Source organism: Heteronotia binoei, chromosome 2, assembly GCF_032191835.1.
Source record: "Heteronotia binoei isolate CCM8104 ecotype False Entrance Well chromosome 2, APGP_CSIRO_Hbin_v1, whole genome shotgun sequence".
Lineage (NCBI taxonomy): Eukaryota > Metazoa > Chordata > Lepidosauria > Squamata > Gekkonidae > Heteronotia > Heteronotia binoei.
The window spans coordinates 146319834-146347713 of record NC_083224.1 but is presented as its reverse complement, the minus strand read 5'-3'; the positions used below and the strand labels follow the sequence as shown (position 1 = coordinate 146347713).

At 41.3% G+C, this 27880-nt stretch overlaps 1 protein-coding gene across 1 annotated transcript in view; it reads right to left on the bottom strand.

The window, feature by feature from the left end:
• BRDT (bromodomain testis associated) overlaps positions 1-24724 on the bottom strand; it is a 54526-nt gene extending 29802 nt beyond the window's left edge. The window contains 8 exon segments of the mRNA XM_060232182.1: positions 1588-1761; positions 1928-2056; positions 4237-4581; positions 8541-8707; positions 10924-11053; positions 12566-12703; positions 19877-20122; positions 24246-24724. Of these exon segments, the coding sequence (XP_060088165.1) occupies positions 1588-1761; positions 1928-2056; positions 4237-4581; positions 8541-8707; positions 10924-11053; positions 12566-12703; positions 19877-20068 (1275 nt within the window). The 5' untranslated portion in view covers positions 20069-20122; positions 24246-24724.
• Between the last annotated feature and the right edge of the window lie 3156 nt (positions 24725-27880).

The window sequence follows — 27880 nt, the reverse complement described above, 5'->3', positions numbered from 1 at the left end:
ATATCGTATAGGCACTGAAAAGGCGCCAAGATTAGCAGTAGTGCCCTGCTTTATATGTAAGAAAAGACAAAGCAGGTTTTTGCAGCTTAATTTGCTAAAACTTATGGTACAGCTCTGGAAGCACAGCAACAATGCATGGAGGTTGTGTATTTCATGAAAAACACTTAAAAACTGCTGTCTTGAAAAGAGTGATCTGAACTAGGACCTAGGCTAGTATAGCTTCCAAGCCCCCAGTGGGGGCAGGGGATCCCAAGCTCTAGTTGGCAGCCCTATGTCCCAGGAGAAAAAAACTAAAAAGAAAAATATGGCCTCATCTACTTACAGGAAGTACTTACCATAGAGTTTCTGGGAATTGAAATAGCACTAACTTCCTGTAAGCAGACAAGGCCTTAAGTTTCTTTTAATGTTTTTTCTCCTGAATGCTGCTCCCCTACTGCCCCAGCTGGGCCTGGCAACCCAGTTTGCAGATTCTTGGGAGTTTGGAGGGTGGTACCGGAGGAAGGGAAGAGTTCAGCAGGGGTGTGATGTCAATGAATCTACTCTCTGCTATTTCCTCCTGAGAGAACCTAGGCATCATCTGGGAAATCAGGCCCCAGTTTAGACATGATGCCCTACTTATGCAATGGATTGTCAGCAATTCCCAATGCAGTATCACTGATGTTCCTGTATGTTCAGGAGTTTCATGCAACCAGTATTCTGGCTTATTCCATGTATTGGCTGCAAACTTAGCATAGCAGCTACCTAGTGACAGATGGTAGTGCACAAACACCAGATAGCTCATATGTTAAAACACTCGTGATTAAGCTGGGTGGAGTTCCAATGCAGCCAAAGCTTTTTCAGCAGCAACTTCATACAGCCAATAGGGCATCCAAACTGTATTTTAATATGATACATATTAAGGATAATTACTGAGCTCTACTTTAACCAATATTATATTAAATTAACCATCATTTATGTGAATTAGGGTTACCAGGTCCAACTCAAGAAATATCTGGGGACTTCAGGGGTGGAGCCAGGAGACTTTGCGGGTGAAGCCAGGATCAAAGTTGTGACAAGCATGATTGAACTTCAAAGGTAGTTCTGGATATCACATTTAAAGGGACAGCACACCTTTTAAATGCCTTTCCTCCATTTGAAAATAATGGATGATAGGGCACCTTCTTTTGGGGCTCGCAGAATAGAACTCCCTGGTCCAAACTTTTTGAAACTTGGGGTGTGTGTGTGTGTGTGTTTTGAGGAAAGGCATAGAATGCCATGCTGAAAAATTGGTGGTTTTACTTCAAAAACAGCCCCCACGGATCAATTCTCCATTATACCCTATGGGCATCGAATTCCAAAGAGAATAATGGAGTGCCCAGCAGACATTTCCCTCCCCCTCCCCGCTTTCTGAAGTGAGGGGAGGGCCTCCAAACTAGGGGATTCCCTGCTCCCAACTAGGAATTGGTAACCCTATTGAAACCTTCCTTGCAACTTATTTTTGTTAGTCTCCTTTAGCCACAAGCAGTAAGAAATTAGGCTAGTGTCACAGTACAAAATTCCTCTTCCAGCCTTATGGATACACTTAGTTGCACATCTGTTGCTACTTACCTGCTCCTGGAGCTCTACAAGCTGCCTTGCTTTTTCCTGTTCTGAGTCCTCGGAAGAGTCATTGCTGCTGCTTTCACTAGAAACAGACACCCTTGTTCTGGCCGTGGAATGCAAGAGAGGCCTAGATGTAGTGGGATCATCTGGAATTTTGGCAAACTTCATCTCAAAGACATCCTTAATGGGAAAAGATATGCTCAGTTTAAAACCTCTTTTGCAATAGAGGTTTAACTGTCCCAAAGTAGGATTTCAGTGCAAGTTTGAGTTTCATGTGAAGACACTGGGGAGTGCCTTCTCACTGGGATTTCAGAAAAGCCACTGTAACTGCCACTAAAGCACTCACCTGAAGCTTTCTTGCCATTGCTACCACTTCACAGTCAGGAGAGTTGTATCTGTAGCAGTTCATAAACATTAGCCTAACATCAGCAGCAAATTCTTGTATGTCTTTATATTCATAGTTTTCTATTTTTTTCTGTAAAGAATAGAATGACTCGAGATTCAAAACTGTATTGCAATCAATATTTGGCCATCTCTTTAAGCACTATACAATTAATATTTATGTGGGAGGCTGCAGCATTACAGAATGGCGAGCCCCTTCCCGCATAAATTACAGTGTTTTATTCTTCAGAATTACCCTGTTTAGATAATTAAAGTAGGAATAAACATCTACAATGGTATTTGACAAGAACTGTCAAACATCTGGTATAATCTGGTATTTGAAAGCAAGGATAGGTGACCTTTTTGGCACTAGTGCCCAAAAAAGAAGAAGGAAAGATGATGTTGTGTAGATGGTGGTGTGCCAGCAAAAAAAGGGGGGTGGGAAGAGAGAAGAAGACTGCACTTGGCCAGACACACTTGGAGCAAGCCAGTCCCCAGTGGCACTGCTAGCATCTTAGGGCTTGGCTAGTGGCTGTGCTGGAACGGGAAGAGATGACAGGCTGTTGTCTTCTCCTGCACCAACCGGCCCCAACACTGCTGCCAGTGTCTTGGCTGCTTGGATGGAGATCTGGCCCTGGATACCAAGCTGATGAAGTGTGTTACTGCTGGCACACATGCCTGGGGTTTCCCTACCCCTCTCTTAAAGTGTAGCCAGAAAAGATCTTTCAAGATATCCCAAGCTCCACATTTGCCCATGACACGTCAGCTATCAGAACCCTTTTGTCACATTCTAATTGACTTTTGTCTAAGCAACAGTACCACCTCTTAATTGACCTTTCCTCTAGCCATATCCTTCTCACCAGTCCAGAATGTCTCTGCTAAGATTATCTTTTGAAGAACTCTATCTCACAGGGTCCAGTTGTGGATTCTCTTCCATGTTGTGCTTTATAAATACCTGAAGTCCTGAATTAGAGTTGGACATCTCCTGGTTGGTATGTCAGTCTGTGCACCAGTCACTGCTAGTTCACATGGATTAGTAAAACCAACCTAGATAGCACAGCTCACTATTGCTAGCATAGCATGTCAATAAGATCTCCTCCCCATTAGAAAGTATTTCTGATGTGCTTCCTGGTTTACAGTTATTGCCATTGCTGGGAACAACATATGGGGTAGAGAGAGATATGGTGGCATTTTAAGTTTATGCGGAAAAATTCATTCCATTTTGGGCTACATCCAGTTTTGTACATCCAGGTTTTGGGGCTACAAAACCACCACATTCATCCCAGACGTTTCTCAGTCAGTAAAGTGATAGGAAACAGGACAGCTGTTAACTGTTTGCAAACAGTCCCCGGCCCACTGATGGATGTCACAAATACCCGGTATAGGAGACCTCTCCTCCATACCACTCTTTCAGATATAGACTACACCTTTTCAGGCAGGGATTTCAGGCCCACGATGGTAGCTCAACAGAAACTCAGGGAACCGCAAAAGTTTTTTATATGTTGGCTGTTGCTACTACAAGGTTAGGATTATAGACCATTACTTTGAAGAGGGGCTGCAGAGAGGTGGGCTAAACACTTTTCAGCATCACTTCCTTAAGTGGAAGCACTCATGGTCACAGCCATGATCCTGGCAGCTGAGGGACCAGATGGTACTAGTGATGGCAGGGAGATTTAGCCTAGAGTCAACGACAATAAATTGCCTTTTACCCCACAAGTAGGATAAAGCAGCCATTCTTTAATTATTCCATAGTGTTAAGGTCTGCACTTTTAAGGCTCAAATACATGATAAACCCAACATTTGTTGGGTCACAGGTTCCAAACCAGACTTGCAGTCAGATGTAAATCCTGCGAAGTCAACTGCTTGTTAGCTCAGTGCTGCGAGGGGGGTGAAGAAGCTTGTCTCACACCTCCTTTTGTCAACAAAAATGGCAGCAAGGAAGCTTTCACCCCTTTCTCTGGCTCCATATCTCCTTCCTTGGACACATGGAGTCAGATAAAAGGGTGAAAAGTCCCCCCCCCCATCCCATTTCTGCAGGTGAAAAAGTGGTGGAAGGGAAACCTGAAGCTCCTTGGGGGGGTCCCTCAAAACACCAAGCAAATGACTGTTATTTTTAAAGTGTGTCTGACTGCAAGTCTGGTCATGTACCCATGACTTGACACATGTCAGTATTATGTATTTGAGCCTTAGAGACATTGCATACTGAAGATCCCAAACTGGGGTAATTTTACATTACCTATCAGATTAACACTCACTATACCAAAGTTAACTTACTTTAATAGTTCCAAGGTCCATTGGATGTTTAATAACCGTATGATAGTCTTCAAGGCCCAAGACAGTAACATCGACTGGCTTATAAAAAGGCCAAGCGTATGTTGCATGCTTTTTTGAGAACATTTCTACAAGGATCTCATTGCAATATTTCAGCTGTGCTGTTAGCGTTAGGTTTTTGATAGGTTCAGGAGGTTGTTGGGAGTCTGGCAAGTCTTGCTTTGCTGGAGAACCTTCACACTCTTCTCTAGATAAGATCTTTGTAATTTTGGGCTCATTGTGGGCTGGAGAGGACTCACTGCTTGCGGTGATTATTGCAGTAGTAGTATCAGCCTTCCTTTTCACACCCTTTTCAATACAGAAACAACATAGAGTTTAACCAAAAAAGGAATAACAGGAAAATCCATTTTAGGAGCCTTTGTAATAAGGGAGCCATAAAAATCAAGAAAGCATAGTCAATATCTGTTGAGGTTTTTTATCCAAACACTTTGAGTGAAGTATAATTGTGAATTGTCTTATCTTCCCTAATGAGATATCTTTAGTCATCATTTAGGATGCTGGGATTGGTTGGAAGCAGTTACTTGTATGTTGCAGGCATGAAGCCCCCTTTGTCTATTTGCTCATGTATTACAGGGGAAAAACTGACCCTAGTTTCCCCAGCAATCAAACCATGGGTACTGAAGAATTCCGTCTCCAACTAGTGTTATCACTATAATTGCCAGTGCAAGTGTCAAGGATAGTTTTTTGTTGATGACCCTTGCACTTTATGACCACTGGCGGAATCAACTACCGGAGGAAGTGCGAGCCCTGCGGGACTTTAATCAGTTCCGCAGGGCTTGCAAAACCACCCTCTTTCTGCAAGCTTATAAGGAACCCTGAAAACGATATCTAGCCGCCGGAATACATCTATTGGAAATAGCACCTAATTTATTGTAGTTTTTAATTTTTATGTAACTGTTTTTTAAATGTATTTATTAACTGTATTTTAAAATTGTTTTATACAAATCATGGCGTAGACCATGTCCTGTCAGCTGCCCTGAGCCTGCTTCGGCGGGGAGGGCGGGATACAAATAAAATTTATTATTATTATTAAAATTTATTATTTATCCATTGTTTTTGTTTCAGGTTTTTCCAGGCAGCAGCTGTTGCTCATTGGTTGAGTACCCTTTGCACGTGGAAGATCCCAGGGCTTAGTCCCTAACAGTTAAACAATTTCTGGGTTGATTTACATTACAAAGTTTTCACATCCTCTATGAGGACTTTTAATCAGACATGACCTGGGACTTAAAAACTCAGAACTTCATTTCTAGGTGAAATGTGATCCAGATCATGACTGCAAAGCATGGGGAAGTGGGCTTAAGCCTTCTCCTCTCTATACACTTTTCCTGACCAGAAACAGCCCTACAAGAAAAATCTTATGGGTAGTCATCAGTATGACGGAAAGTTCTTAGGGTGGCCATGAGGACATTAATGTATGAATTGACCAATATGAGTCAGATAGCAGACACTGGGAAAGACTTCTTTTTCTACCTGAGACCCTGGCATGCTACCTCCTGGTCAGAGATGAGAATAATGAGCTAGGTGGACCAGTAGTCTGAACTGGTATGAGTATATACATCTATATATCTAGTTCCCAAATGCACCCCCTATCTATAGTTATCTAAATCTGCAGACAGGGGACGCATTTGCCCTAAACAGATGTTCCAGCAAACTTGAGGGAGCCCCTAGGTTTGCAAAAAAATCTGACAAAAAAACAGCGTTTGGGAGCTTGAACTCTCCCTCAAATAAAAAAAGTGTTGTCTGAACCAGTGTCCCCTCTAAGCTGAGTTAGTGTGAGCTAGCTCACAGATTTTTAGCTTCCTGCTCACACATTCTTGTCTTAGCTCAGAAAAAATGCCCCCAGAGCACACTAATTTATGCATTAGCTCATAACATTATTGCCAGTAGCTCACAAAGTAGAATTTTTGCTCACAAGACTCTGCAGCTTAGAGGGAACACTGGTCTGTACATATGCAGACAATACACCTTTAACAGCCCTGGTGACTCCTGTCTGGAACCATGCCAGGCAAACCACTGTAAGGGGAAGAGGCTTATTGGGTTGCCCAAAGCAGCTCTGGGCGAGCCACCAAGAGAGGCAGGGGAAGAAGGGAAGAGTCACCCAGAGCTGCTCAAGGAGAGCCACAGAGAGCAGCAGGGGAGAGAAGAGTCAGCTGGCTTGCCCAGAGGTGCTCCAGGTAAACTACAGAGAGCAGCAAAGGGAGGGGAAACTGCTGGCTCACCTTCAGCAGCTCAAGACAAACTATGGGGGGGAGAGAGACTCTGCTGGCTCACCTGGACAAGCTGCTGAGAGTGGCTATGGGGGGAGCCTCAGGGGGGTGACAGACAAAAAGAGAGAGTGATGGGGTGGGGGGGAAGAGAGAGTGATGGGGTAGATGGCAGAAAGAGTTATGATGTAGGGGGCAGAGACTGACAGGCATGGGGGAGAGAGTAGAAGATGGGTGACAGGATGGAGAAAGAGTGAGAGGCAAAAAAAGCAGGGGGAGAGGGGAGGAAATAAAGTGTGGGGATGGCCCTTTCCTGAAAGTTTCTTGCAGGTCCCCATATCTTTAAGATACTTTCAAAACAAGTGTTAGAGACCAAGCAGTCCCTACTGTGCAGCAAGGAGAGTTGATATAGCTTTTAAAGTGCCTAACAGCAACAAGGTGACCCAGTGCTACCTCTACAGCCAAACCTAGACATACAAAATTTCCAGACATTTTGAAACCATGGAAAAACCGCTTTTCCCAGTTGTATGTGGCAGGGAGCTGAATATACACAATACTTGATTTCCTTTCAAATCTAAACTACTTTTCCTGATTGTGCAGCATAAAATGCATCATTTATAACTTAGCATATAATATTGTACTATTTAACTCATTTGTAGAATTTAAAAAGTACAAGTATCTTCATTTTCTGTAATAAAAACTGAAAGCATAGGCAGTACTTGCAGGCAAGCTCTTGTGTCCTGTGTCACCATAGCATGTGTATCTTTAATGTTTACTATCTGAGAGGTGAGCTGGGAGGAAAAAAAGAAGATAGGAAACAAATTCTGGAGTAAATAAAAGAAAGTATTATTTGGATGAGAGCTCTCTCCTAGATTCATAATAGGCAGCATGTGCTCCCTATCAGTTGCAATCTGGCTTCAAAGAGCTGCGAGTGTCTCTCTGAAGATCACTGAAGGCAGGCAGACTGGGAAGCAGCAGCTAGTGCAAACTGAATCCTTTTTTGGTGGCCCCCTACTAATTTGGTACCCCAGGCCACCCCTTGAATGATGAATGGTATAGCCTTGACCACAGCTAAATGTTTGCCATCCTGCAGATAGGTGGTGAAAAGGCACAAGGTATTCATGGATTTCACAGCTGTGAAGCTTATTTTTATCACCTAGAAAGACCCTTAATCAATTATGCAAGCATTTTTAGAAGAAGAAAAAAACCTTGAGAGGAACACCCCTTCTTTCAGTACCCACTAGATTAGTTCACAGTTAGGATTCTGTTCTGTTTACACTATGATCTAAGACTGGATGTCCCACGTGATCCCTGAAACATTACTCTGGAACTAGAGATCTAGCACCACACTAGAACACAATACATTCATAAGTTCAGGGGTTGTTTTGCAGAAAAATAGGTGGTGGAGCTCATCCAGGGATTGTTATTGTTATGTCTTGCATTTCAGTCCTGAAGTTACAACACAGCGAACGCTACAGAGGCGACCAGTGGAAACCCACTGGTCCCCGGATGTAGCTTGCTAATACGCTCCGCCAATCAAGATCTGTGGTGGGAAGTTTAACTGGCCAGGATTGGACCTGGCCAGATGGAGGGTTCCAGGGTATGTATATAATCGGGACCCGGCCCGCAGTTCCTTGCCTTGTGATGTACTCGCCAATAAAGTATGTTGCCTTCAACACGTCTCGTCACTCAGTACATTACAGTTATGCAGCTGCATCTACTATTCAATGGACAAGGAGGAGGAGGGCGAACCCTGAGAAAGGTTCACAAGCTGTGCTGCTGTGAGCTCCTGCTGAAACAGAGGCCTGCATAAGTATTAAGTTCTTTGTCTCTATGGTGAGAAAACTATTGCAGAACTTCAATATTGTAATGATTATTAGCTCTTTTCTCCAACACAGAGTTACTAATGGCCACTTTACCTCTTTGTTCTGCTAAGCATCTCTCTGCAATGGTCAATCACAATCCATTTACTTCCTTTAAGTACGTCCTCCCTTGTCTTCCCCCACCCATTTGGGAATGACCATATATTCAAAAGTAACTTACTTTCATTACTGTTTCAGTAGTTGGCATTGGCAGTACATTTGAGGATGCAGTTGTAGGTGGAGATTCAAAGATGTTTTGCTTTGCTGTTGATGTTACTGGAAAGAACTTCACTTTCTTAAGTTGTTTTGGTTTAGCCTGAGAGATTCCGTTGTCAGGGTGGTCAGTACCTAATGAATGGAGCTTGAGTTGCATAATTAAAGGCATCAAATATTACAGTCTGGAAGCAGAAATACACATCACATGAAGTTCTGCAGAGTATTTTCCTGATTGTTTTAAGCATTTCTTTTAAAAAACAAAATCAGCTTCAGGGGCCAGTATAAGAAGGGGAGAGGGAATAACTTTGGTGTTTTTCTACTAAATATCACTTTTTTTGTGTGTGTGCCCCTACTGTGTTTATATTTATAGATATAAAACAGTGGAAGCTGGGTTTAGGTAACCAGCTTAAGGTTGACTCAGCCTTCCATCCTTCCAAAGTCAGTAAGATGAGTACGCAGTTTGCTGGGGGTAAAGTGTAGATGACTGGGGAAAGCAATGGCAAACCACCCTGTAAAAAGTCTGCCAAGAGAATGTCATGATGTGACATCACTCCATGGGTCGGTAATGACTCGGTGCTTGCACAGGGGACTACCTTTACCTTTTTAAAGTTCCCAGAAGCAAGCAGCTTCTAAGTGGTAATTTTAGAGAGGAAAGTGGTGTGGGACACAGGGTTGGTGTGTATGTTAAACATCTCTTCTCCTTACTCTGATCTCTTCCTCACAGCTCTTAGTGTCTTTTTAAATTTTAAAAATTGTTGGGAAAAACAGTTACAAAACAGTTATAGAACTACTTGAATTGTGTAGTTCTGGCCCCCATACCTTGCCTTCTGAGATTCTTTACGACCATGTATTATATTGAAAGCCTTCATCTTAGGTGAGATCTTATTCATATGCAAGATCTTATTTCTAGCTGACTATTGAATCCCAAAAACCATACACTGATACAGACAACTGCACTGTTTGGCTGGGCTTCCACAGTCTCTAACACTACACAAAGGAAAACAGAAGCACCTCTGTATATTTAACAGCACACCAAAAACCACTCCCTTCCATTTAAACACTGAAAGCTTTTCTCCACCTGCTGTACTGTACATTTCTTTACCCTGCTAGTTCACTGGCTTCAGAAGCATGGAATGTTAGTAAAGATTTTGATTTTTAAAATGTAACCATGTTTAATAGAATCTTACAACAAATCTGGCAGTATTATTTATGAAATGGTTATATCTCAAATGTGCTCAGTAGTTTTTACTGTTTGGGTTACAGAGGGATAGAGGGTAGTTGAGTGCAGGCATTTTGTGTGCGTGCTTGAGGTTATATGCACATGCACTTCAGTGCATACATGTCAAGATAAATCACTAATGGAAAGAAATATATAGCTTCCAGAGGGCTAAGAGTGCTGAAACCTTGAAGAACTCTAGTATATATGTGTATGCATGAACAGCACTTCAGTCATCTCAACATCTCATCTAAAAAGTCAAACAGAGATAATTATTTTCCATAAGAAGGTGCCACGAAATAGGGATTATCTTTGGAATTTGTAATTCAAGTGACAGTTGTTTCCAGGATAAACAAAATCGTGTCCAGTACTCTTGTGAGACTCTCAATATTGTAGAAGGGCTTAACTATTAAGAGATTAAGTTTCACTTGGTCGCAAGTGAAAGTAATGTCACTTGCTTTGAACTTTCTAAGGATGGATTTAGATGCCCATGTTTTTTATACAGCTGCATTTATCTTGCTGAAGTTGAGTAATCTTAAGATTTGCATGGTTCTTCATAGTTATGACCTGTGTGTTAAGTGCTGTCAATGTATGATGACCCTATAAATTAATGACCTGGAAAACAACCTATCATTAACAGCCTGGCTCAGGTCTTGCAAATAGAAGGCTGTGTCAGTCCAACAGAGGGCTGTGTGAATCAACCCACCTCATGTTGGGTCTTCCGTTTTTCCTAGTGCCTTCAACTTTTCCTAGCATTATTGCCTTTTTCAGTTAATCTGGTTACACATGTTGGCTGTTTTTACCATCTTTCCTTTGCAGTGAACTGAACATGAGTCTCTGGTTAATTTTTGTGGGAAAACTTTAAGAATGTTTTCAGCTAGAACCAGATTTTGAACAGTTATTGTAAATGTTTGTTTTCCTTGTTTACCCAGAGTTGCCAGTGTAGTGTAGTTCTAGCTGCGGTTCTGCAAGAGCCTAGCATCAGCAATACCAGTGGCTGGACAGATTTTTAGATATTTGTGGTCAGATTTCTTTCCATTGTGTAATATTGTACTGCAATGTTTTGACTAGTTCTCTCATCACCCTTCTAAAAACAATGGTTGCTTACACAGCTACTCAGAGATTTTCTTACCATCTGTTTTTTCCCCCTTTCTTTTTTCTTTATTGAACATCATGGCCTTCTCTTCTGGGGGCATCTGTGCAATTTTTTGCAAAAAGACTTTTTCAAGCGCCTGTGCCATGAAAACAATGTCATCACCAGGCTGCAAGAATAAACATACTAATCAGCTACTGCACAAGATCCTTATGCTCATATCACTAAAATGTCACAGTAAATTGATAATCCACGCATACAGACCTATGACTTAAGAACATAAGAACATAAGAGAAGCCATGCTGGACCAGGCCAACGGCCCATCAAGTCCAACACTCTGTGTCACACAGTGGCAAAAGACTTCTTTTACTATACAGCAACTACTCTACTTCTTTAAAATTCATTGTTTGTTTCTTGTGGTCCTAGTGCTAATCTTGTATATCCCATCCCTAGAATTCAAGCACCAAATTTTTAACTATTTTATCCAATAGTAAAGTGCTATAAGTTATTCATCAAAACAGCAAAACTAATAGGCCACTCACAGATATTAGGGGTTTCTAGATACAGTACATTGGGAGACTTCCCAAAAAAGTAGAAAAATGTGAGAGAAAATTGGGCAAAAGACTCCAATCCCAGACAGCCTAATGAAGCCTGACCATGCTTCAAGAGGCTGATCTTGGACTGTAATAAATAAGAGTGAGATACTTCCATGTTGGGGAGGAGAAGCTGGCTTTCTGAAGTCACTGAGTTTATAGATCCCCAGAGGGATAAATTGGTTGTGGGCAGAGCTTTTTTTGTAGCAGGCATATTAGCCCACATACCCCTGATGTAACCAATCCTCCTGGAGCTTACCCTAGGCACTGTATTAAGAGCCCTGTAAGCTCTTGGAGGATTGGCTACATGAGGGGTTTGTGGCCTGATATGCAAAGGAGTTCCTGCTACAAAAAAGCCCTGGTTGTGTGGATTTCCAAGTCATAAATTCCCTCCCCAGTCCATCATGGACCACCCCCAGCCTGCTCCTTCCAATAATAGCAATTACCCATCCATCCACCCCCCATCCCTCATTGCCAGTCACTAAGGAACCAAAACGTAGATAACTATTTTGGAAACCTTTACCAGGGTAAAGTCCAGGGGTACAGAAAAATTCAGCCTTCCCGCATCACACCAAAACGGGAAAGCCTTCCAAAGAAGCAGAATGAGAACTTTGCATGAGTTTTCTCTTCATCTTGTCTTTGGCCCTGGCAAACTGTTCTACCGGGGTCCAAAGACAACATGAAGAGAAAAATCATGCAAACTTCTCATTCTGCTTTTTGGAAGGGTTTCCCATTTTGGTGTGATGGGGGAAGGCTGTATTTTTCTGTATCCCTGGACTTTTCCCTAAGAATGATAGCTGAGCACAGTGATGTGAGTGAGGATGAATGGGAACAAGCAGTCTGCATATTAATTTATAGCTCAAAAGGGACACATGCTATTAATGAGTTTCACCAAGGCCCAAGGCTGGGAAACGCAGCACTAAAGGGAAATTATCCTACTGGAGTAAACTCTTGGAACATATGCAAGTATTAGAGTGAAAAAGAAACAGGACAGTGGTTGAGCAGATCCCATTTTCTACTCAATCACAATGCTATAGTCCAAATGACCACTTTAAAGAAATTTGAATCTGCATATTTCAAGTACGTACCTTGTTATACAGATAACAATTTGAAAACATAGTTTTAAAGTTTTTGATACACTCGGCAGCACTTGTATAATAGTTGTGTTCCAAACGCTTCTGAATTGTAGTCAAATCCATTGGTTTCGTAATAATATTATAATAATCCTGTTTTTTTAAAAAAAAGGAAAGAAAAAAGACAAATGGGAAATATAAGAGCACAATATATTAACAAGTAGTTTCTTAGGATGCAGATAACCTACTATTGTATGCACAAAATATTGTCCTGTTAATTCAGTCTTCAACCAGAAGGAATAAAATGGCTAGGTACAACACATATGTGAGAGAAAAGTTGCATTTATATCGCCTGATTCTAGTACTTCATGTGCATCATCTATTAGTAATCCTTCCAAAACCTCTTGAACTGAACTGGCATGAGAGTTGTAGCCCACAAAATAGTGGCTTACCTGACACCAGCAAATGAGTTTCAAGCTGAGATAAGATTTAAACCAGGCATTTGTTCACTATCATAGTTACACCAATGCTAAAGAAGACAGGAAATAATTTCTCCAAGAGATGAGTGCTTTTCTTCCTTGGACAAACAGCATTCATTAAATTCTTCAAATAACATTCAGAATGTAACATTAGAGAAGCTTCTTAAGAGCATTAGTGGCTAATTATAGTTAACTAGGAATAAGGCCCATTATGGAGAAAAATACAACAGGTAGAAAGAGGCTCTGGGTGAGTGCCCCCCACCTTTGCTGTCTTCCCACCCATCCAAGTGAAAGCGTTCACTCCCCCTCCCACCTCAAGGGGAGCTGATTTTTGCCATCTGGAGAGAAGTTGTAATTCTGGGTGATCTTCAGTTCTCACCTGGAGATTGGCAACAGCAGTTCCCCAGAAAGAAATGGCTGTTTTGGAGGGTGGAGTCTATGGTATTGTACCTGTTCAAGGTTCTACCCCTCCTCAAGTCCACCCTCTTCAGGCTCCATCTCTCAAGTCTCCAGGAAGTTGTCAACCTGGAGCTGGAAACTGCTAAGTCACACTGGCTGTCATAGGGGGAAGTTAGCAATCATGGAAGGATCACATAACAGAAAGGTAATAACATTAAGTTGTCAAGAGTAAGCTGAAATGTCAGATTTGTCTGTTATAGAAATCTGGAATCCAAAAGATGAAGTAGTATGTGATGTGAAAGCCTTCTTCCAGAGACCCTGAGGATTTCTGTCCGCTCAGAGTAGGCAATGTTGATCTGGATAGAATAAGACAAGGATGTCGAACTCATTTATTAAGAGGGCAGGATCTGACATAAATGAGACCTTGTTAGGCCGGGTCATTCGTGTAATAAGCTATAATACCAGGCAGCAGAGATATAAACGTTATAAAGGACACAGGCAAACACAAAGATTTTTTTTTTAAAAAATTAAAATATGCTAAAAAGATTTGCACTCTTGCGATATTTTGTTTAACAGTTTCTGATAACTGACACCTCTTGCTCTGAATTATTGCATCAAAATCTGGAGACAATATCTACACTGTAGCAATCTTGAGTATGCTGTTCAGGTGTTCAAGTGTGCATCTTTAAGTTGCAAACCTACTTTTGATTTATTGACATTCATTACAGAAATCTCATGGTCAATGCTTTGAGCCTAAGACCCAGAGGAAAACTTGAAATGGCTGGGCATTGTGAGCTTTTGTACATAAGTTGCTTCATGTGCTGGTCAGCCAATGGAGAAAACAGAGGCTTTGCTCTGAAGCTGCTGTGCGATTGAGCAAGCCTGGCAAAGCAAGCTGTGATGCAGAAGGAAGCAAGAGGGAGAAAGAAGCAGATGACAGTGAGTTGCTTGCAGGCCTGATAGGAGGCCTCCAGGTGCCTGATCTAGCACTTGGGCTACATGTTTGACATCTCTGGTCTAAGAGGTGTGAAGTAATGTTTAGTCTCAACTCCTACAGTTAAAACATTAAGTTCAAAATGGTTGGTGAAGTGCATGAGGATATATATCAAGGGGAGGAAGTCAGAAGGCATTGAAACAATGTAAATGGGAGGGCAATGATTATCTCTGCATCCCCCAGTACCCAGCATGGTGACTCCGCAACCCAATCTGGTGGCCTGGAATAGTCAAGTCCCCTCCCCACCTGCTGGCCATTGGCTAGACACAGAGAAGGGGCTCAGGAACGGTGAACATACAGTTGAAGTGGACAGAGGAGTGAAGAGTGTTGTCTTGGAGCATCATTAATGGAAGGTGGCAAATTCATTGGTATGGCAAGCAAGAGAGGCAGCACTGAATGTGGCTCCCAGGCTCTGGCATTGGGTCATTTGGCCATGACCAGCTAGGCCTTGTTAGGGTTAGTGGGCAGGATGGCTGGAATGGGCCTGCAGGAGGCCCATTGTACTGGCAGGGGAGGTGCAGGTTAGAAGGCATTGGAGTCTGACTGGTCTGTCAGGTGGGAGTCTGAAAAAGCCATCAGGGCAGGCTTTTGGCTAAAGATGGGTTAGGGTTCGGAAGGCTGAACTTCAGTGATGGAATCAGCAGAAGGCAAAGGGGCAGCAGAAGGCACATGAGGGTGCATCAAAGCTGTGGAGCCTGCTGTAAGTGTTTGGAGGGCTTGAGGAGAGTGTTGGGGTCAGGAGCAGGTGAGAGGCAGTTTTCTGTGGGCTTTTAGGAGGCAGCAGTTGACTGTTCCTGCTGGTAGCAGCAAGGCCATTAGGGAGGGGGTGTTAGAGCAGTGGGGCCTGCTATGAGCCCTTAAGGAGCATTTAAGGAGAACAGTGGGGTCAGGAGCAGGTGGGAGGTGGTTTTCTGTGGGCTCTTAGGAGGCAGCAGATGGCTGTTGTCGCTGGTAGTGGCAAATCTGTTAGAGAGGGCAGGGCAGAGGTCATGGGGCCAGCGGGAAGCTGTAGGAGAGAGCCTGGAGATGTATGGACCTGGAGTAGTGGCTGCTAGGGTGGTCTGGAGGCTGGATCAGAGCGGCAGGTGTGCATTACGCATCTTGATTAAGAGAGAGACGTCTCTGAGGTAAGAGCATTTTGGCAGGCTCTGTCAGCATTCAGAATGCCATAGGGGGTGGAGGACAGGGGACAGTTAAATGAGCCAGTGGAAGGCCACAGGTGGTGAGCAATGTGTGATTAGCCAATAGTTTGTGATCACACATATTATCCAATGGCTCCATTTGGCCACAGTGACAGGAGAATTATTATCTATGATGATGCACATGTGGCAAAGTGAGAATAGAAGTCATTACAGAGCTATGCACACACTTTAGAGCTGTTCATAGTGGCACCCTGAATAGCTGTTCATATCTAAAATGCAGCATTCATGGTCTTTCCTGCAAATATTCTTGAGTCTAGGTTGTCAACCAGATTGTGGGTGGATGAAGGATATGTGGAAAAAGGGGCTTCTAATCTCTCTCCAACACACACACACACGTTAGTAGAAATGTACAAGCAAAAGTTGATGTTATAATGCTATTAGGTGTATATGGTATAAAATATAAGTGGTTGCCTCAGAAACTGAAGAGGCAAAACTGGCTGGGGCTGCTGCCTAGTTTTGCAACTGCACTGATTGAATGACCTCCAATATTAACCTCAAGTGACATAGATTCTCTTGAGATCCAACACCACAAATGCAAAGTGACAGACACTTTGAAAGCACTTTTGGACAAACTGATCAGTTGAGTTTGTCAAGAAAAAAGAAAAATGACTGAAGGATTTAGGTTTCATTGAATATCGAAAGCCAAAGAATTAATTATGTGATGGAGAATCCAATAAAGGAAGCATGAATATTCTGGATAGATTAAGAATAGATTTGGGAAAAGGCTGAAAGCATTGGTCAGCAATGACAACAATTATGACTTGTGGTCTTTAAGCAGCTAATTGGAAGATTCATGAACTAGAATTTCAATTGAGAGGGGCAGTTCTAAAATCAGCAGACTCAAAATTTGAAGGAACGTTAGAGTCATACTTTTTTATTTTCATTACTTTGGTCCTAGTGAGTTAGTATAATATTAGGAATTTGTATAATCGTATAGTAGTACAGTGTAACAGAAAGAATTTTTTTTAGTGTAATTTGAAAGAGAATGGTAAAAAAAGAAAGGATAGTTCTTGCTTATTAACCTCCAAATTGCACTTATATGCCTAGATCATATGCAATGTAATCCAGTTTGATCATCTTCCTCCTAGCAAATTATCAGCTAAAAATATTCATGTGTTCCAATGAACTAAGCAGTTATAATATGGGAATTTAAATCAACATGGCCAGATGGAAAGGAATGTAATTAACAATTACTATGCCTATGTTCATATGGGTAGAAAACTTGCTTCTCAAAGAATCTGTATTAAATAAAATACTCGTTAGCATTCAGTAGGCAAAAGAAATATGTTTACAAATATAAATCTCTGTTAAGAAAAGATGATTAATGGGCTTGTATTAAAATGGCAGGACCAATGAACAATACAGTTACAGAATGTTTTAGACAGCAGTAAGAAATGTACATGTTTTATTCTGGTTGGGGTTTTTTACCCCAGTGAAAGGTTTCCTGGCACCTGAAAATGGCTATACTAAACAGGATTTTTTAAAAATTAGCAGTAGTTTGTCACTGTTCATTCAACAAAGGCCAGGGCTTTTTCAGTCCTGGCCCCGACCTGGTGGAATGTTCTGCCAGAAGGCATAAGGGCTCTGCGGGATCTTTTACGGTTTCACAGGGCCTGTAAGGCAGAAATGTTCCACCAAGCCTTTGTATAAGGACAGCAACGGTTGCCATGCTGGCACCTTTCCCTCTCCACCCCCTCTTGGGGGGATTCCCCCCACCCAATGTGATGTAATGACTGAATAAGAGCACCTTAAAGACGCCATCAGGGTTTGTAATTTTTTTAAAGTAATTGATTTTATATATATATGTACATTGCCTTCAGCCTGGCGCTAGCTGGGACAGGACGATTAATCAAATGTAATAAACAACAAAAACAACAATAATAATAGTTAAAAGGTAATTACCCTAAGGTTGCCAGGTCTGTGTTGGAAAATACCTGAAGACTTTGGGGGGTGGAGCGAGGAGAGGACAGGGTTTGGGGAGGGGCCTCAGCATGGTACAGTGCATAAAAAGTCCACCCGTCAAAGCAGCCATTTTCTCCAGGGAAGCTGATCTCTGCCAGATGGAGATCAATTTTAAAAACAGGAAATCTCCAGTTCCCACCCTCAGGTTGGCAACCCTATGTGGTAATTTTATGTTAGGCCTTCTCAGTATGTGGATTTTTTTAAAATGTTGATCTAAGATTATCATTGCAGATATTTGAGATTTTAAAGATATTACTGAAATATTAAAGTAACATTTTTTTAAATGCCAGGAATATTTAAAGAATTTTTATTCCTTCTCGCTACTCAAATAGCACTAATTTGAAGCCATTTACAGGTTTAAAAAAGTTTAATACAGAAGATATAGGTACCGCAAATCAGACAATCAATTAAAAAGATATTTCATGCTGCAGTAAGGGCATTTGAATTTTGGCTATAGTTTGTGTTTTGCTGCTGTTCAGATAATCAGTACATTAGACAGTAAGGCAACGCTTTAACAGTGGCAACATTCAGTATGGTCATGAGGAAATTTCAGAAGAATATGACACACTAAAGCCCCAATTAAAACTTCAAAAGGCTGTTAAGTTCTTCAGAAGAGATGTATATGGGGCTGGTTATACTTTAGTTTGTCATTAATTTGGGATTGTGTACACATTTGCCCAGCTTCTGTCCCTGGATAAACCACCTGTACTATAGACACAAGCCAGACTTGGCAACATAAAGAGGCAATGTTCCACAGAAATATTTCAAAAATCAGTGATGCAACTCCCTTATTAGGATCTGTCAAAATGTCACAAAATAGAGTTCAAGTTTTCATCTGTCTAGCTGTTAAATACGCAATAATTGGGGTAGGGGTAGTTTTAGGCCATAATGGGAAGGCCTGTATTGCGCAGGAGGGCATTGAAGACTTAATTAGATTAAGCTGTGCAGGGTGTAACTGGTTTACAGTCTTTTGGGATGAAGGAAAAAACCCTGCCATCTCCATCTGATGCTGCATAAAAGTCAGGGTTTAATCAAATGTCTGTCCAGTGTCAAACTGAATATATAATCCCTTAACAGGATGAGAGAAAAATGTGTAATAAGCCATTTCCCATATATCATTCAATGTCTGATTTTGTGTGACTTATTCATGTGAACAGAGGGTCAGCAATAAGTTTCTCAGCTCATACTGGCAACCAGTGGGAGATCAGGAGGGCAGGGAAATGGGGAGGGGCAGCCATTAGCAACAGCATGATGTCACTTCCAGGAAAACCTGAAGATCAGCTGTAATTCCAGGGGATCTCCAGATCTCACCTGTAACATGGCAGCTCTTCTCTAGGAATCACCAGAACTCCTATTGTATAGCAGGAAGTTTCCAGGAATTTCTATAGAGGACTGACATCACTTCCAGTTTTTTCCTGGAAGTAGCTTCACACCATCACCAATTAAAGGAAATTATTTTGGCCACCGGTCACTGCAGTGCTGGTTGGCACATAGTAATCCTAGTTGGCAGTCGTTCCAGATTCTTTAAAGAAGTTTGCTCTGAGTCATCCTCACAACTTTGACTCCTTAAGGGAGAGTTCCTCCATGATTCTTTGTGACTCAGTGTTTATGACAAAGGTATAGCTAACACATGCTGTTGGCTGCAAGCTAACATAGGCATATTCACATAACTAAAGCTTTAGCTGCTTAAAATTGGTGAAAGCTAGTTTTAATCAACAAGGACAAATTTTAAAATTTATAAGGTTGGGAATGGTTCATACTGTCTTAAAAGCACAGTTTTGTTTCTGACATTTGGGTCTAATAATAAACAAAAAATTGAATGGTCCTCCAGCTGTGAATTATACACTTGTATTATCATTTATTGTTGCAGATCTCCTTCAGTATTTCTGGAAAGCACCTGCATTTGGACTTTAATGTCAGTTATGGCAAACACAAATTGTTTTAACCAATTGGCTGCCTATAGAGAAAGCTGGAAAAGCATTGCACTATGTCAAATGCACAAGGGCAGATTAGTTATTCTTCAGAGGATCTCAACATTAACAAAGAACATATTCCCAGGAGTATGTGCTTAAGGCAGACTCCCAAAAATAGCTAAACAGGAGTACTTAATAAAGCTTCCCGTCATGTGACTAGAACTATCAAAGAAGCCAGAGAATTGTGAGAAGGCAGATATGCTTGCATGACGAGAGATTCTTACTTGAAGATGGATGGCACATTAAAATACATTTGCTTTGTTTTCCTTAAATATTGTTAAGGTTTCTGTAAAAGAAAGTGATGGCAGTGCTCTTACTGGAAGATTTAGACCTGCAGCATCCACTGGCTGATGAAACGGCCAAGAAAAGTTATGTCTCCACATGGCTTTCATAACTACCCTCTGCAAGTATTGAAGCTGGTTGGTCAAACGACCAGTTCCTTGGGTATTGATGTATTTTGGAGGGGGAGGATTGACAATTGCCATATGTTGCTGATTAAGGGCAGTCATCTTTTCTCTGTGCAGCTTCTGTTGCCTTGGGCCTCAGTGTCTTCATCAGACAATCTGTAAAAGAAAGTGTTTAGAAGATACATTGATTTGTCCTATGACTTTATCCCAGAAAGACAATATTTTTTAAGGGGTTGAAAATTACTAGTAGGAATCACATACATTTCTTATGAACCACTGTTTTCTTTCAAAGATTTTTTTGAAACCAAAGGTGACACTGGGATGTCTATATGAAGAACAATCCCATTTCTAAACCATCTTTAACTCTGTGGGGGGGGGGAAGAGTAATTTCTTATTCTCTGCATAGAAGCATGAATCAAGTCATGCTGCTAAATAACTGATCCACATTAAGCAAGCATGGTGCGCTGGTATTCAAGATCAGAAGCGGGGGGGGGGGGAGGGAATCTGCAATAGAAGCTAGAGAGAGATTACTTATTAGACATGGTGCTGTTTTGAATGCATACCAGTTATATTTATTAAGGTAACACAGAGTATAAACACAGAAGGTATTTTACTAGGGGATGAAATAAACTGCCTAGGTATACACCCTTAGCCAGAGTAGATAACTTCTTCTTCTAGGCCTTGGAACAGTCTTCTCAACTGCCATAGAATCTTCCATTCCAGACTGGCTTTTGAAGCTGTAGTTAAGAGTACTCATAAATATACTCTTCCCCAGAGCCTTTTCTCTGCTACTAAAATTCAACACCATTGGTACCAAAAAGCAATACTGCATTCTGCTATATGTTGAAACCAGTGTTCCCTCTAAGCTGACTTAGTGTGAGCTAGCTCGCAGATTTTAAGCTTCCATCTCACATTTTTGTCTTAGCTCAGGAAGGATGACCCCAGAGTACACTAATGTATGCAGTAGCAGTAAAGTTATGCAGTAACGTTAATGTCAGTAGCTCACAAAGTAGAATATTTGCTCACAAGACTCTGCAGCTTAGAGGGAACTTTGGTTGGAACTTAACCTAGTGGGGAGGGAGCATACCACAGCAGCTCCTTCTCATTGATCCATAGTGCAGGGAATCTATTCTCCAACTGGCACATTTATATTCCTCAACCACACAACACATGAAACTGCCTTATCCTGAATCAGACCTTTGGTCCATCACAGTCACTATTGTCTACTCAGACTGGCAGTGGCTCTCCGAAGTCTCAGGCAGGGGTCTTTCACATCACCTACTGCTAGATCTTTTAACTGGAGATACCAGGGATTGGACCTGGGACCTTCTGCATGCCAAGCAGATACTCTACCACTGAGCCACAGCACCTGGTTCATTCATGGCACTAATATATTGGAGGTGGAGATACAAACCAGAGCCTCATTGATTGGAAAAGGGGAGAATTAATATTCCCCTCACTTGTTGCAAATGCTACCTCTCTAGCTGTTCTAAGCCATGGGATGGGAAAAGGCAAGCAGGCACAGTACAGGTACCCTTTTTACCCATTGGGATTTAAAGCAGCCTACTTCCAGTCAGAGAAATTATGCAGAGAGGAAGAGTTCACATCCCCTTCCTTACCATTAAAACCCGCAAACTGTATCAAGCCTCTCCATGAGTGGTTTTAGGGTGAAACGTCCCTGGTAGTCCAGTCACAAAACTCCAGTGTTACATGCTATTTAACCTTGATAAACAAAAGGTGTCACATGCTTTCTGTGGCATCTTGGGTACCTCAGACTTTGCAGTGGTAAACACATATGACTGGGCAGTGTGCATTTCCCTGCATTCATTGGTATACTTGCAGGGAACTGTAGCCAATGACATGCACCAGAGGAGTTTTATAACGAAGTGGAAGATCTGTCATTCAAGAAGCCATAAACTAGTCTGATCTTTAATTTACTGCTGTGGTTCCCAGAATGTGACATGAACTGAGGTGCCAGATTAATGCATTTGCTATTTCTGCATGGAGATAACACTTCTTTGGATTATGTACTTATGGCAGCAGCCATATTATTGGGGATAGCATACACCAGTTCTTAGCTCATACCTCCTTGGAATATAACTTTTGGAAAAACAATAATTAAAGCACCTCTTTAAAACTGAAGATTTTTATCATCTAATTAACATAATCAGTCATTTGGATATAGATTCAAAGCCTACCCTGAGCCAATAACTGGATGGGTACAGTGGAGAAACAAAATACTGTGGAGAAAAAATTGAGCGTGTAATTAAGTAAGGATTAAGAGGTTCTAAGAAACTTAATAGAATTGGATTCAAAGCAACTGTTAATTAAAGTACAAACACGCAAGGGGAATATAGGTTAAATAGAGCTATTGTAATAAGCACATAAAGAGCTACAACAGTCTTAACACAGTGTATAAGAGGCCAGGACATGCATATAGCTTGGTTAGAGGAACAAGGTTTCTTGTACCAATGAAAGCTATGTGTACTATACTGGCTTTCAAAACAACTGGCTGTTAAATAATCTTAAACGTTTCAGCATAGTAACATAACATGCCTCCTTTTCCAGTCAAAGGCTGTTGACAACATTGAATTATTCACATACAGCTAGACATTATGTGTTTCCTCCTTCCTTTTGAACTCCTGTCACCCATACATTTGCCACAGTCAGGCCAGAATATATCCTTTTTAAAAGCCAGTTCAGCCACCATGCCCAGCATCATCCTTTAAAAAAATGGTTTTATAATGAAGTGGAAGATCTATCACTCAAGAAGGCATAAGCTAGCCTGATCTTTAATTTACTGCTGTGGTTCCCAGGATGTGACATGAACTGAGGTGCCAGATTAATGCATTTGCTATTTCTGCACTGACAATATACCTGGAGTTGACATTTTGGGGAAAAATTGCTTTCATATGATATTTAACTCACACATTATCACATTTATCTACAACAAAGATCTTGGAGGAACCTGCTTCTTAAATGTACTAGCTGAATTAATCTCTTCCTCACCCCTTCCTCTATAATGCTTTGGAGCAGCTTTGGCAGTTCTGTAGTCACAAATGTAGCATCCCCCACCTCCGTTTATCTACTTGTTTTCATAGAGTCCTGTTTCAGCCCAGTAGGATATATGGTGGCAAGCATTCAGAGAGACTACTAGTCTATCCCACACAATTTACCTGATTTTATAGAGTCAAAGAGCTGCAAAAGATACAAAGTCACTTCATTCAGCATTTGGTCTAAAAGCATTCATCAGTAGTTTCTAAATCAGTATGTTGCAAGATGTATGCTTATTCAAAAAGGGCAGATTCAATTTTTACCTGTCTTTATTATCATCAAGAGAAATTCCATCACCACCCCCTAAGATCATTCCCAATAGCAGTATCCAGGGATTCAAGGTAAATGTTGTTATTCCTCATGCATAATTTTTTGATACAGTAGTCAACAGAAAAGTTTGTCAATGGCTGCAGTAATCATCCATTATCAAGAAGCTCCAAACGCTTAGGAAAAAAGTTTTACTTTAGAATGTTACATTTTATTTATGAACTATAAGCAAAATAAGAACTTGCTGATAGGACTGCAGTACTAATCAGCTTGCTCTGTATTCAGGAAGGGGAGGGAAGAAGTTACAAGCTATAAAAAACCAGGTATGTATAATCAAGTCACACCCATTTACCTCTAAAGACAAGCCATAATTCCCAAACAAATGTTGCCAAACTCTTCAGCCATGATTCTTCTTTCTGTGGTCCTTATACAATCCACTGCTATATCAGTTCACAATGGCAGCAGCTGCACATGGTTATCTCCCAGGTATTGACACCTTGTCCCACCTGCCTATCTAAAAAACCCCCTCAAGCAAATAAAGTTTACTTAGCCACATGAGTGGGAAAATTCCTCAATATTCTAGCATTCAGCAACTGAGTAAGATAAATAAGACAATGGCATATGAGGAGATGCAGAGGTAGTCCTTTACTTCCCAAAGGGGGACCAAAAACAGCTTACATTGTTTTACTCTACTTAGTCCACACAACAACCCTGTGAGGCAGGTTAGGCTGAGAGTGTGTGGGTATCCCCATATCACACAGCAAGCTTCCATGGCAGAATGAGTATTCAAATCCTGGGTTATCCAGAGCCTAGTCCAACACTTTAACCACCGCACCATACTGTCTCTCTATGAAAAACATCTAAAGACTTTTTTTAAGCTAGGAAAGAATTAATGGCTGTTTCACAAAAAGTAGCTATTATATTATTTAAAGCACTCTATTAAAATATGTGGAATTACCTTTTTTCTGCCAGACTTCTTGAAAACGCTTTCTTTAAAACATAAAATAACATGAATAACTATCTGTGTGAAGCCCAGGGGGGCTTTAATGGCGAGAAGTACCAGGGACTTGTTAATTGGTGCCATTGCTCCAGGCCAGGGAGAGAACTAGGGCTGCAGGTGAGAGAACTAATTAATTCCTGTAGGCTGCTTCATGGATAAGTCAGTTAGAAAGCTTACTTGATGAGTAAGAAATAATTTAAATACTTTCAGGGCTGGCAAATGACAATTGAGAAACCCAGTTGTGTCTTCAAAACTCTTCTGGAAGAGCTAAACCTGGAGTGATCTTTGGGGTTTCATTTGGGTTCAGTTAGACTGACAACTCTGAGAGCAAATCACAGCACCCCTTGCTTCTTCATTAGTGATCTATCAGTACATTTACAGATTAAAGGCAGTAAGGCTCTCTGCTGCCTGTTTTTAAGCACCGATAGAGTTGCAGTGTGTGTGTTAACTGCCATGAAGTCACTTCCAATTTATAGGGACTCTTATGAATTAATGACCTCTAAAATGTCTTAGCATTAACTGCCTCACTCAGGACTTATAAGTGGAGGATGGTAGTAATAGTAATAGCAATGCTAGTATCAGTTGTAGTGCTAGTATTCTAGCCTCGTGGAGGGATCAGTTTCTTGGGTTTTTTAAAAAGGAGATTTCTCCTCCCCAGATAACATATGACAGCTGTTCTTGCTTTCACGCTCTTCCTTCTCAGCTAGCTCCAACTTCACAGTTGCCCCGTTCAAGGAGGCTGGCTGCTAAGGGTCAGCATTAAAGGAGCAGGAAACACCTTTGCCCTTTAACATGAGAAGGGAAGGAGATTTTTAGTCCCTTCCACCAGGAAATGGGAAAAGGCTTTGGAGGAATGTGAGGATGGTACATGCCTTACGCTCTCTGAGGTATCTCTCCCCCCCCCCCAATTTATACTCAGCCTTTTTCCCCAGTGGGGATACAAAGTGGCTTACATTGTTTTCTCTCCCATTTTATCCTCACTATGCCCTCTGAGGTGGGTTAGGCTAAACCAGGGGTGGCCAAACTTGCTTAATGTAAGAGCCACATAGAGTAAATGTCAGATGTTTGAGAGCCACAAGACATGAAGGACAGATGGAAGGAAAATAGATGCGGGGGTGGGGGGAGGGAAAGAAAGCAATTTTAACTCTAAACCCATTCTCCAAGCTGGCCAATGGGGTGGTGGGGACTTCAAGAGCCACACAATATGTGTGAAAGAGCCACATGTGGTTCCCAAGCCATGGTTTGGCCACTTCTGGGCTAAACACTGATCAGAACTTGAAGGAGCCATTTTTTTCTCTTCCCTTCCCTTCCTCAGCCTCTGTATTCTGTATATCAATAAACACGATCAGCTCTCATCATGCCGGGGGGAGGTTCTTCTTTTTAATATACAAACAGAGTCCTTGCTTGATATACAGAAACCTACATGTTGCCCATGACAGCTGATTCATACATTACAAAGTATATGTGTTGGGTCTGGAGTCTCTACCATGTGTCAGGCATATTACAGTCAGATATGTGTTCTCATTCTCATGTGCGAGGTACCCAAACCCATCCAGATCAGGACTCCAGTGTACTGGAGGCTTCAGTCTCCCACCTCAGCTAGGCTGGTGGGGTGGGTACCGTAGAAAGTCCTCCTAGGATTGTTTCAGGTTAGGAAAATGGTAGAGGGGAAGGGCCAAAGCCTCTTTTCCACACACACACACACAATAGGATGGAGGAAAACCTGCAACTCATGTCTGCATTATGTCTCACCCACAGTGGGGAGTCTGGACCAAACCTGTGTACTCCTTAATGTGTGAAGCAGCTCTAATTAAGCTTCCTTTCATATAAGTTCTTTAACCCATTTTGATTTCTGAAGGCAAAAAGGTTTTTTTTAACAGTTTCACACACCTCAGAAAGAAAGAGCAACAAAAATAAAACATCAGAGCCAAACAGGTTTTAGAAAACCCAGATTAAAAGCTTCATTAACTATGGGAGGACAGCATTTTATCCTTAAGATGTGTGAAGACTTGAAATAAATTTATTTGGCTTCGGAAGCCAAAGTGGGTTAAAGAACTCATACGAAAGGAATCTAAATTGTCTATTAGAAAGATTGATGATGGCAGGACAGAGAAATGGGCATGAAGTTTTATCTGCAGGACCTGTTGTAAATCAGCTGCTATGGGTAGTGGCTTTCTTTAAAATCCTGCAGGATGCGGTCTCCTATAGTCTATAATGTGGTAGCAGAACTGTGAAGTGAGTTTAAAATAATGACTTTGAGGCTTCCTTTCATTCAAACCCAGAACTGTAGCCTTCCCTTGAGGCTGTGTTCCTGTGCATGCTTCCAGTGAAAGGCATTCCAATGAATTGTGTATGACTTTCTTCTGAACATAGGATAGCACTATAATAGCAGAATGTGGTATCTGTTTACATTGAAGCAAGTTCTACTATATTCATAGGATCTGCATGAGTGTATATAAGACTCTGCTTACTAGCAATGACTTTCCAGAGAAAGGGCTCAGGCTGGGACTGTCAGAAGGTACAGTGACTGGGAAACTTTGATCTTGGCTTTCATTTAATCATTAGCCTGTTTTGTTCTATAGTTGAATAGATATTTAGCTTGCCCAGCAGCACAGGTATTAAAATCTTTTAAGTACATCTGTCTCTGGTATCTTTGACCTCTGGTCCTTTATTTGGATCTTTTATCAGCAGAAAAGCTGTGAAATGTTTAACTGTTGTATGATTTTTCTTCCAGTTTCTCAAAGGGAGACTTTTTATTAGAAATGCACTTCTCCTATTAAACAGTCCGGCATACAACATTTTTGCTCTTTATAGGATTGCTTGGAAAGATTTATAGCACATTTGGTTTGCAAGGAAATACCTTTTAAATATTTTTTGAAACCAGTTTGGATCTAGAAAGCCAATTAATGTAGAATCAGCTGGCAGGTAGAATAGCTAGGGAAAATTTGTATAATCTATCAGCTCATTTCTTAATTATTTCCTAATTAAGATTATTGGAATTGAAGCTTTTATTTTAGATCCAAAGAAAGCATATTTTTGGAGCAATCCTAAAATGGTATAATCAGAAGTAAGTCCAATTTTATTCAATTGGACTTTTGTCAAGTAAGGTCCTATAATATTGCAATTTAGGGTTGCCAGGTCCCCCCCCCCCCCACAACCAGCGGGGGATACGGTTGCCAGTATTAGGTTAAGTGTGTGTGTAAATACACACAGGGCATTTTTTGAGTAGGAATGCAGTTCTGGCTGCTTGGCATCAGGGTTTGTGGCCTAATATGCAAATGAGTTCCTTCTGGGCTTTTTCTAAAAAAAAAAAGCACCCTGTATATACATATAATTTGCCTTGGAAGCACAGAAGGTTTACATGGTATCCCCAGTCCTCCATGTTTCCTGGTTAAGGGAAAAAGCCCTTCAAACAAATTACAAAGATGATCTGACTTCAGCAGCCACAAGAGAAAGAAATTTTACTTATTACAATAGAAGCACATCTTTGCTGTACTCCGCTCTGAGCCCCCAATGGGGAAATGGGCAGAATATAAATAAACAAATAATAATAATAATAATCTTACATGACATAGAAGCATAGAGTTGGAAGG